This window comes from Cervus elaphus, chromosome 9 (genome assembly GCF_910594005.1).
Source record: "Cervus elaphus chromosome 9, mCerEla1.1, whole genome shotgun sequence".
Lineage (NCBI taxonomy): Eukaryota > Metazoa > Chordata > Mammalia > Artiodactyla > Cervidae > Cervus > Cervus elaphus.
In genome coordinates, this window is record NC_057823.1 from 68,641,613 (window position 1) to 68,653,863 (window position 12,251).

At 38.0% G+C, this 12,251-nt stretch overlaps 1 protein-coding gene across 1 annotated transcript in view; it reads left to right on the forward strand.

Annotated features, from left to right (window-relative positions):
* Positions 1 to 12,251, forward strand: part of SGCD (sarcoglycan delta) — a 426,046-nt gene that overhangs the window by 178,192 nt on the left and 235,603 nt on the right. Inside the window, exon 3 of the mRNA XM_043913387.1 lies at positions 8,105 to 8,206. Within this exon, the coding sequence (XP_043769322.1) occupies positions 8,105 to 8,206 (102 nt within the window). The remainder of the gene's footprint in view (positions 1 to 8,104; positions 8,207 to 12,251) is intronic.

Below are 12,251 nucleotides of genomic sequence, written 5' to 3' on the forward strand. Positions count from 1 at the left end.
CTTTCCCACCACATATCTTGGGCAGACCTAGGGACTGGGACAGAAAGTGGAATAATGAAGTGACGAGGCACAAGTGTGGGAAGAATCTATAAATGGAAGAAACAATCAGCATTTGGCAAATTGGTAGTGAGCGACTGAGCACACACACTTCTTACCAAAAAAGGCATTGAAGTAAAAGTTAAACCGCTATTACAAAGGAGTTAATTGACTGCTGGATTAGATGAGCTTTTCTCAAATGTTGCTCTTTCTTATATTTCCTTGACTATTCTTCTTTGGTTCTGTGCTACCTGTATTATAAACAGCTCGGAGGACATGTTTGAGAAGGGCTGTTCCTCTTTCTGCCTCCCCATGGCTTGCAGCACATAGTTAAGCACACAGTAGGATTCCCAGAAATAGCAGATGATTTAGCCTGTGTATAGTCCCATGGGAGGCAGTTGGGTTGTAATAAAGAGCCTTTAGACTCTGGGAAGATGGAATAAAGGTATTTGACCATAAAACTGGATGGTGTTAGTCTTGCAGTTGGAGATAACCCTCTCTACAGTTGCTGAGCACACCAACCAAATAAGTGAAAATCAAAGTGGTATTAAGAAAGATACTTTAAATGTACATTAGATTGGGTTAGAATTATGAGTAAAAGTATATAGTCTGAATTTGATAGTCTTGGGTTTAAATTCCTGATTCCTTCATTAACCAGGTTTGTAACTGTGAGTGAGTTGTTGCTGTTGTTGCTCAGTTGTGTCCAGCTCTCTGCGACCCCGTGGACTGCAGCTTGCCAGGCTTCCCTGTTCTTCACTATCTCCTGAAGTTTACTCAAACTCATGTCCATTTTGAGTCAGTGATGTCATCCAACCATCTCATCATCAGTCGTCCCCTTCTCCTCCTGCCTTCAGTCTTTCCCAGCGTTCAGGGTCTTTTCCAATGAGTCAGTTCTTCGCATCAGGTGGCCAAAGTACTGGAGTTTCAGCCTCAGCATCAGTCCTTCCAGTGAATATTCAGCACTGAGTTCCTTTTGGATGGACTGGGTGGATCTCCTTGCTGCCCAAGGGACTCTCAAGAGTCTCCTCCTTTACCACAGTGCAAAGGCATCAGTTCTTCAGCACTCAGCCTTTTTTATTGAGTCACTTACCAGTGAATAAGTTATTTACCAGTAAATTTTCTCATGTGTGAAATAAGGAAAATAATGACTATCTCATAGGACCGTTGAGATGACTTTAAATAATGTAAGGATGCATGTGTGTTAAGTCGATTCAGTCGTATCCCACTCTGTGTGACCCTGTGGACTCTAGCCCACCAGGCTTCTCTGTCCATGGGATTCTCCAGGCAAGAATACTAGAGTGGGTTGCCTTGCCCTCCTCCAGGGGATCTTCCCAACCCAGGCATTGAACCCGCATCTCTTATGACTCCTGCATTGCCAGGCGTGTTCTTTACCACTAGCATCAAATATATGACATAGTATAGATTTTTTATAAAGATTGATTTTTAAAATGTGAAAATATTTTATAACCTCTTAAAATATGAAAGTTGTTACAGAAAATTATATAGTACAGATAAGCAAAAGGAAGAAAATAAAAAATACTCGTATTTTAGGCATACAAAAATAGCTAAACTTAACATTTAAATGTATGTTTTTGTATAATTTTTTTCCTAGGAAATGTTCTCTAGAATTTTTCCTCTTAAGTACATTTATGTATATGTATAACTATGTATATATAGTTATAAAAATGGTATGAAATATACATATGTATTTGTTAATCGATTTTTTTCACTTAATAATGAACTGTGAATATTTGCCTGTGTTCTTAAATATTCCTTTACAAGAGCTACGTCATATCCCACTGTAGCATATTTACCCTTTTAACGTGAAACTTTTATTTTCTAATTTTTCATGTTTTTATTTTATAAAATGAAATGGCGGTGAACAATTTTGTAGCCAAATGTTTTTGCATCTATATGATTGTTTTCTTATAGTTAAAATCAAGAAGTAGCATGGTAATTTCAATAATAATAAAGAAAATGAAATTAAAGCCTAAAAAACAGAGTATAGTAATCGGCACATAGTATGTCATCAATAAATAAATAGGGTATTTATGAATGAACTATAAGAGAGGAAGGAGATTTATTTGAAATTAGCTTGCTGATTACCCCAAATATAATCTTTTATTTAAGAATGTTTAGGAGTTCCATTTGGTTTGATAAATACACATCAGAAAAAAATAAACTAATTTAGGAAATATTAAAGGCAGGAGGAGAAGGGGGTGATAGAGAATGAGAGGGTTGAATGGCATTGCTGACTAAGTGGACATGAGTTTGAGCAAACTCCAAGAGACAGTGAAGGACAGGGAAGCCTGGTGTGCTGCAGTTCATGGGGTTGCAAAGAGTCAGACATGACTGAGGAACTTAACAACAAAAGTCTATCTGTAGATGTCAGGTTTAGTATGTGTTTCTGTTACAGAGTCCAAGCTTATATTGCTCACCATAAGACAGGACAAGAAATTGAGAGATGAGTTGTTGAGGCAAGGAAGAGTGACTTTATTCAGAAAGTCTTCATACTGAGAAGATGGTGTGCTAGGGTCCCAAGTCAAAGTGTTAGTCGCTCAGTCGTGCCTGACTCTGCGATCCCATGGGCTGCAGCCCATCAGGCTCCTCTGTCCATGGGGTTTTCCAGGCAAGGACATTGGAGTAGTTTACCATTTCCTTCTCCAAGGAATCTTCCTAACCCAGGGATCAAACCCAGGTCTCCTGCACTGCAGGCAGATTCTTTACCAATTGAGCTACCTGGGAAAGATGCAAGGGTCCCAAAGAACCATCTTACACAAGTTAAAATTTAGGCTTCTTTTATACTAAAAGTGGGGGGAATGGCTTGTTGTTGCAGGAATCCTTTGTTCTTGCATCTGTCCATGTGGGTCTGGTAGGAATGTTAGTATAAACCTATAACAACATAATTGGTATTTTCTGTTCTGCAATTTTTTACCTTTATATGAATGGGAAAGTGATATACCTTTAAAGGCCAGCACCTTGAGAATGAGCTATCCCATGTTTTTCAGTCTATAGTCGACATTCTTTAATAAAAGTGCAGACCATCATGACTAAGTACAGGCAACAGAGAGCTCAAGGGTTAGAACTAAGGGAATAGATCCAACCTGGAATCAGGTTTGCTTTCTCTGTCACATTTCTATGAAAAGGTCTGCTTCTCCAGTTAATGGAAATCATCATAATAACCCAAAATACAATAACTGATACACCCTTTTGGTGGGGGGAGGGCTGTGTGGATATTTGCTTTTGCTTTTTCCCTTTGTTGTGGATACTCCCTAATGCTAGTGTGATATGGGCATGCCTTCCAGCCTACTGCCCCTCACACTGGGGTTACTTGCCCAGTCTAGGACCCTCTTGGAAAAGCTGTCCCTACAAGTAACAACAATAGAAATATACAGATGGCCTGCTATCCATGAAAGAACAATATTGACCAGAAAGATCTGTTCTCATCCATAGACTGAAGTGCTGTTATAAAGGAAAATTGGAAAAAAATGTGCATCCTCCATTTGGTCACTTAAAGCCCCCCTACCCCCACACAGTGTCTATAGGTTTTTGAGGTACAGAGCAATGGCAGTGCTGGAGAGAAGCTATGGTTGACTTAAGTCAGAAGCTTTAGGAGTCTGAGAAAATGTAGCTTAGTGATGTAGGTTGGGTGAAAATTGTGGTGACCTAGAGAGCATTTGATTCAGGCTGCTCTTTACCTCAGTGGCAGCCGTGTGAGAAGGCAGACTCGGACTTGCCAAGGCTTTCAGTTTTCATGAGATGCTAAAAACCTGAAGTTTTCATTTGGACTTTGTACTTTTCAAATGGTTTTGGGAAAATGCAGGAATAAATTTTTAGTGTATTTTATATATTCATATATATTTTAAATAATATATATATACATAACATATGGTTTATTTAATTAATCTGAATCCCCAGCTTGCTGTCTGCAGATCTGGAGATTTGTCAATCTTCGTAACTTCCTACGTCAGGTCCTTAAAATGAATGAGTGAATGAATGTGTGTGCACGCATGTGGATGTATGTACATGCATGTGGATGTATGTACATACATACCTACACAGGCATATTATTAGTTCTGTTTCTCTGGAGAACCCTGGTTGATACAGATACAAACACACACCTTTACTTGGAAAAGAAAGAAATATAATGTGACAGAAGTTAGACTTCTTTAAATGTATCTTGGTTTATAGATTTGACTTTGGTGCCATCTAAATAGTTAACAAATCTATAACAAAACAAGACTTTAAAAAAGTATTCATGAAAAATTGAAGCAGCGGGTGGGTGGGCAGGGATGAAACAGTTGAACCTAACTGACAAGAGGTTGTTGACATAACCATTCAGAATAGAACTATTTTAAATGACTTTAAAATGCCATTTGACTATAGTTTACATACTCAAGATATTTTAAGGGCAAAATTTTAGTTGCTTTTCTTAATCATAATGTTAGTATGGTAGTGGCATTGGTTTTTCTGAAGCTGCTCTTTGTGTCTTATGGGTTAAATCAAATGAGTAGTCATATTGATGTTATTGAAAACAGGGATTTGGGGTATGGAAAATAGGTAATAACATTGTAAGATCCATGAGGTTAAATGAAAACCTTCAAGGCCTAAGTTTGAATTGAAACTTCATGAAAATTCATGGTATATTCCATTTGTAACATGTGCAGAACTCATTTTCTAGCTCTGTATAAACAAGGGCCAGTCACATAAACAAGCTCTCAGCTTGTGGTATCTAAATACCATTTCCCACTGAAATGAACCCAGATTCTTACTAGAAATGGCTGGTTCCAGCTGGGGCAAGACTTATGTAAGAAAACCCTAGAACATCATACCATGCCAGAAACAAGAGGGTGGTTAAAGATACCTGAGTCTTAATTAAAGGACTTGAAGAGACCCCCACTGAGCAAGAGCACTCAGAGCAAGAAGAGAACAGTTTAAACTTCAATAGGAATAAAAACTGCACTGGAATGAAGCAAACCAAATGTTCATAATGATATTTTTTAAAAAGAAAACCTTTGGTCATCTTTGGAGAATATTAGGTAACCAATTCAAATTTTGAACATTAATCAATAAAGGAGGAAAAATCAAGCATCTATCAAGTTTTCATAAAATTATAATTTAGGGTAAACATGTAGTTGATGATATGTAATTTCTATTGATGCAATACCCCAGATAATAAATTAAGAAATAATTATTTTATCACCAGTTTGAAATCTCTACTGAAATAATGGATCCTGTCAATCACCAGTGGCTTATGACATCTGGCAAAATATGTTCACTGCTTCCTGATAGAGCATGTAGTAGGCAGAAAAATGCCCTCCCCTCTAAAACCATCAATGTCCTAATCTCAGAATCCATCAATATGTTACATTACATGGCAAAAGGGAATTAATGTTATAATAGAATTATGGTTGCTAAGCAGGTGATCTTAAAATAGATAATCCTTATATGCTTAGTGACCTTTAAGTGTCCAAACCAGTACAATACTGTAAAGCAGTTATCCTTCAACTAGAAATAAATAAATTTTAAAAGTTTTTTAAAAAAGAAAATAAAACTTATAAAAATTATGAAATCTGAATAAAATCTGTACCTGAGTTATTAAAAAAAAAATGTGAAAGAGAGAGACAGATAATTCATTGTCAGAATGATTCGATGTAAGAAAGATTCAACCAACCATTGGTGACTTGAAGATGGAAGGGGCCACAAGCCAAGGAAAGTAGACAGCCTTGAGAAATGAGAAAATGTCAAGAAATGGGTCTGTCTTAGAGCCTTCTAAAAGAGTGTAGCAGCCCTGCTGTCACCTTGATTTTCCCCTTTGAGCCCTGAGTTAGACTTCTAACATACAGATAATAAATTTGTGCTGTCTTAAACCATTGAGTTTGTGGTTATTGGTGATGGTAACAAAAGAAAACTAATGCATTTAATTTTCTAGGATGTATTTTCCTAGAAAACTGACCCTGAATCTCCTCAAGCTTCTTGACTTACAGAAAATTCAGGAGAGAGAGGAACACATGACATGAAATTATGGGAAAGTTCAGCAAAATCTAAACTGGGGAAAATGCTGTTGGAAAAAATGTCATCTTGTTTACCAAATCAGTGTGTTTTTGTGTGTGGATGTGTGACAGAAATTGAGGAGATTTAAGGAGATGATCTAAAGAGATGGGAATACCAGACCACCTGACCTGCCTCTTGAGAAACCTGTATGCAGGTCAGGAAGCAACAGTTGGAACTGGACATGGAACAACAGACTGGTTCCAAATAGGAAAAGGAGTACGTCAAGGCTGTATATTGTCACCCTGCTTATTTAACTTATATGCAGACTACATCATGAGAAACGCTGGGCTGGAAGAGGCACAAGCTGGAATCAAGATTTCCAGGAGAAATATCAATAACCTCAGATATGCAGATGACATCACCCTTATGGCAGAAAGTGAAGAGGAACTAAAAAGCCTCTTGATGAAAGTGAAAGAGGAGAGTGAAAAAGTTGGCTTAAAGTTCAACATTCAGAAAATGAAGATCATGGCATCTGGTCCCATCACTTCATGGAAAATAGATGGGGAAACAGTGTCAGACTTTATTTTGGGGGGCTCCAAAATCACTGCAGATGGTGCTTGCAGCCATGAAATTAAAAGACGCTTACTCCTTGGAAGGAAAGTTATGACCAACCTAGAGAGCATATTAAAAAGCAGAGACATTACTTTGCCAACAAAGGTCCGTGTGGTCAAGGCTATGGTTTTTCCAGTGGTCATGTATGGATGTGAGAGTTGGACTGTGAAGAAAGCTGAGCACTGAAAAATTGATGCTTTTGAACTGTGGTGTTGGAGAAGACTCTTGAGAGTCCCTTGGACTGCAAGGAGATCCAACTAGTCCATCCTAAAGGAGATCAGTCCTGGGTGTTCATTGGAAGGGCTGATGCCGAAGCTGAAACTCCAATACTTTGGCCACCTCATGCGAAGAGTTGACTCATTGGCAAAGACTCTGAAGCTGGGAGGGATTGGGGGCAGGAGGAGAAGGGGACGGCAGAGGATGAGATGGATGGATGGCATCATCGATTTGATGGACATGAATTTGAGTAAACTCCAGGAGTTGGTGATGGACAGGGAGGCCTGGTGTGCTGCGATTCATGGGGTGGCAAAGAGTCAGACACGACTGAGCGACTGAAATGACTGAAGGAGAAGATCTAGTATTTTATGTATCAAGCAATTGCAATAGGGAATTGATTTCAAACAAAAAGATGTAAAGAGAAGAATATTCACGAGACTTGAACATTGACCATGGGTACTTGATGATATTTAGCAGCAATTTTATTTATCTTTTTGCTGTGGTAATGGTATTATGGTTATATTTAAATAAAGGAGTTGCATATAGTAGCTGTAATAGAGAACAGTAGCCATAAGTTGATAATTGTTGAAGATGAATGACAACTACATAAGTGTTTGCTATTTATCCTTTCTACTTTTATATTTCAATATTTCCATGCTGCTGCTGCTGCTAAATTGCTTCAGTCGTGTCAGACTCTGTGCGACCCCATAGACGGCAGTCCACCAATAATAAAGTATTAATAAAAATGTTAGTAAATAATTTGACTCCTTAAATATTTTGTGAGCCAAAAACACCATGTCCAAAGGATGGATTAGACCAACAGACTGCAGTTTGTCATTTCTGCATAGTTTCAGAAATCAGATCTTTTACTTTAACTTGGGAAACCATCTTTTTCTTCTTTCCACACTCATCTCCTGCCTCCATTCTTTCACCACATCCTAATCAAAAGGGTCCCTTTCATCTGTGCTACTTAGATTTTTGCTTGCTTGAAAAATTTACTCAATTTTCCAAGATTGTTTGAAATAGATTTTCTCAGAATAAGTTAGCAAAGAGGGTAATATGCATAATCACACTGAACAATGCCTCCTAGTATGTTATGTCTTCATTTTGACCTCCTCTCATTCCACCTTCTTAAAAAAAAAAAAAAAAAAAGGCAATACTTTTGTTTCAATTTTTGAAAACCTCAGGTGTTTTTGAAATTTGGACTAATCAAATTTTCCCTGTTCTCTCTGTGCCTCTATTTTAGGATGGAATGGGAAACTTGAGAATCACAGAAAAAGGTCTAAAGCTAGAAGGAGACTCAGAATTCTTGCAACCTCTCTACGCCAAAGAAATCCAGTCCCGACCAGTAAGTTTCTGTTGGGAGAAGGAATCATTGTTTCTCTTGAATCTAAATCTGGGGGGAAATTATCTTGCCATTGACTGAATATAAAAGGTTGGGGGAAGGGGTAGCAATGTACCTAGTAAGATGCCTTTGAACCTGAACTTTTGAATGCAGTTGCCTCTGTAGTACAAATGAGATGACCTCTCTGAGCCTGTTTCCAACCGTGCCAAATAGAGAGTGATAACCTTTATTAATGAACTTTCTAGATTGTGCTGCAAAGAAAACAAGAAAATAAATGTGGAAGTACATTAAAGTACTATACAAGTCCAAGAAAGTCTTCCTATTGCTATTAATTGTCGAGTATTTCAAAGCCCTCTTTAGAAATAGTCCTAAAGAACTAGAATTTTTTATGAAGAATGTGGACAGTATGGCAAAGGTTGATTAGAATCAATTTAATATATTAACAGCTATGCTCAAAAATGGCATTTAAATGATCACACTAGAGTGTGTGCTCTGTCCCATGCACTTTGCTGTTCTAATGGGTTATATTATCTAATATAATTCACAGATTGGTCCGATGGGATGATGTTTATTATTGTCTTCATTTTACAGATTAAAGAATTGAGGCTTGGAGAAGTAGGTTGTTCCAAGCCACATTCTTATGAACCAGCAGAGCAAGGATTTCAACTCAGGAAATCCAATTCAAAATCTCATCTGTTAGAAAAAAAAAAAAAAGAAAGCTTCTCTGTTAACCATGGCCTTCTACCAAAGCTCTTTCTCTCATTCTTTTTATTTTATTTTTTTTTAAGTCTTGATGAAGTGATCCCTAGACACCTTGATTTTATTAGCCAATATCATCAAAATTAGTATTTGTTCTGAGTATATTTTGGTGTTATTTGTTCTTTAGCTTTCATTTTTGCTTTTTGGTGGGGTGGTGAAGTGTTCTGGTTGAAAAGGATTATTAATGTATTTGCTCTGCCTGGGATTGGTTCTCATTCACCTGTGAACAAATAACATGGAAGTTCTCCAAAGCACCATTTGCATTGTGTGCATCGATTAATGAAATTCAGCATGTTGAGGCAGTGGGTAATTTTATCTGAGTGCTATCTAAACTACCAAGTTGTATAAACTGAACGCAACTACTGAATTGCCAGCAAGTTTACTTCCTTTTGTGTCTGGTGAGAGAGAGGGAGCCATAATGTTAAAATCAGCAAGAAGACCAAATTAATTCAGTCACCCAGTCAGTGATTATGAAATTTGATAGGGACTCCGTACCATACTGGCTTAAAGTACCAAAAATATTATAAACGTATCCATTGTTTCTGTGGAAGCTATATCCTAGAAGGAATAATTGGATAAAACTGTAATGAGGAGGGTTGGGGTAGGATTCTGCATTGGACTGAACAGTTAATTTCAATCATTTAAGAAATGACTATTGTGTTCATAGCTCTTGATTTATATTTACTTTTCCTAACCTAGCAAGTGGGCTTCCCTGATGGCTCAAGATGGTAAAGAATTTGCCTGCAGTGCAGGAGACCCGGGTTCAATCCCTGGGTCTGGAAGTCCCCAGGAGATGGGAATGGCTACCCACTCCAGTATTCTTGCCTGGAGAATCCCATGGACAGAAAAGGCTGGTGGACTACAGTCCATGTAGTCACAAAGAGTAGGACGTGACTAGGCAACTAAGCACATACAACCTAGCAAGTTGGTTAGTTAAATCATCCATTTAAGTTACTAAATATACAATGGGTTAATGATCTTACCTAGATTAAACTAGTTTATCTCATTAATTTGTATTTGTCCTTTCTCTCTAATGGTGGTGTCCCTTTTTCTGTAAAGGGCCAGGTAGTAAATACTTTTATCTTTTTTTTTCCTTCCCTTTCATAATTCTTTAAAACTACCAAAAAAAAAAAAAAATTATCTCAAGGGCCACAGAAAAATAGGCTGCAGGCTGTAGTTTGTCAACCCCTCTGACCTATATTAGCTATATTTCTATAAGTATGCCAGTGATCTGGCTAGATTTCTTATATATAAGAGAACAGATTTTAAGATCATGGGTAGAATAGTTGATATGTGCTAAGAAAAATGTTGCTAAATAAGTTTCCCTGGTGGAGAATTAGAGCCATATAAAGAAATTGAGACACATGTCTTAGAAGACCTGTAAAAGGGTACCTGGTATATCTCTTAGGCCCATATGTAGGAATTGGACTTTTAGCAAATATGTCACCCAAGCTATCTGAAAATCAATAGTCATCTATTCCCAAGGCAAAGATGCACTTAATTAGAAGCTTAAAAAATAATGATGGTCTTGGAAAAACTTAAAGCAGTGAGTTAAATCCAATGCTTTCAAGTCCTTGTTTAAAGAAAATTAAAGGGTTAAAATTCACTATTTTTCCATTATTTTTTCAGAAATTAGTTTTCCTTTCTAAAAGCTCAGATAGTACAGAATCTGCTTGCAATGCAGGGGGCCCGGGTTTGATTCCTGGGTTGGGAAGATCCCCTGGAAAAGGAAATGGCAACCCACTCCAGTATTCTTGCCTGGAGAATTCCATGGACAGAGGAGCCTGGTGGGCTACAGTCCATGGGGTCACAAAGAGTCAGACATGACTGAGCAACTGACACACACAGACACACACAGCTTTTAGCTTATATGTTTCTAAGGACAAAATTAATGTGTTCTAAATGAAGAAAAGAGGGCATACAATGTGTATATATGATAAAACCCATCAGAAAGTCTCTTGGCCTCTACCTGAAAGATGTGCCCTGATCCATCTACTTTTCTCCATTGCATGGCACCCCCCTAGTTCAAGCCACCATCCGCTCTCATTGTTGTAACCTCTTCTGTCTCTGCTGCCTTTCACTCAGCCTCATTATCCAAACTGTAGCCAGAATAGCCTTTTCAATATCAAGCCACTTTGCAAGGGATTCTCTGTTGACTTCCCATTACACCTAGAATAAAATCCAAACTTCTCACTGAGGCAAAAGAATAATATTACAAGCTAGGGATTTTCTCTGTAGGTCTCTCCTCACCTCAAGCACAGGAATTATTGCCAGCTGAACAAAATTGGGATTCAGCGAGCAAAGAAGGTAGAGAGACTGACTGATGAGCAGGTAACCAGTGGAATTTGCCACAGTTCCTGAATCAGAGCCTCATATAATGCTCACAAGAACCTCACATGCAGTAGCTTTCCATTCTCTTCTCTGGCATCTTCAGTTTACTGTGCTATTGTTGTTTTCTGATGCACCTGACCATTGCACGCATGCCACCTCTGGGAGATTCTGCTCTGTAGGATAGTCTGCCTTGTCACCTTGCCATAGATTGTGGCTGTTTCTCTTTCACGGGCTGTCTCCTTCTGTTTTTCTCATTGAAAAGAGATCAGCGTCCAGTTGAACAAGATTACTCAGCTCTTCTAAGTGAGGATAACTAATGAAGCAACTCTTGACTTCATTTTGGTTTTGTGTTTCATTGATCTGAGAGGAGCTGAAATTGGTTCAGCAATCTACACTATGTTCAATACAGTATCTGATTTCATTATTGAAGGTTGCAACCTTGGAAAAGTCACTACAAATTGATTAGTGCTATAGCAATCACTTAGGAAGATAAATTAATGAGAAAATGTTCATCTCTGTAAAAACTCTCATCTGGGAATTCAGTGAAAGACCTGGCTTTCTCTAGCTTTAGCTACATGGACGCATAGCTTCTAAGTGGTATAATATCATGCAGGTCAGGAAATTGCTTGAAAAGGACACACTAAATTAACTATTCTACCATCCCGTTCAGAGACCACCCCGTCCCTAGTAATTCTATTTGAATGCATTAGCACAGAAATTTATAAACTTAAGAGATTTAATGCCCTTAACACTATATTTAAATCCCATTTCAGTGTGGTAGGCATCTTTATAATTGCAAAATACAACTACGGGTTTTTGGCACAAGCTGCCAGTAGATAGACTGAATGCATGAATTCTAAGTAGACCTTTCATCACAGAGTATCGTTTTGGATACAAGTAGCAGATCCCTGCTTTTTCAGAGAGGCATCTTACCTTGCTTCCCATGATGGTGGAACTA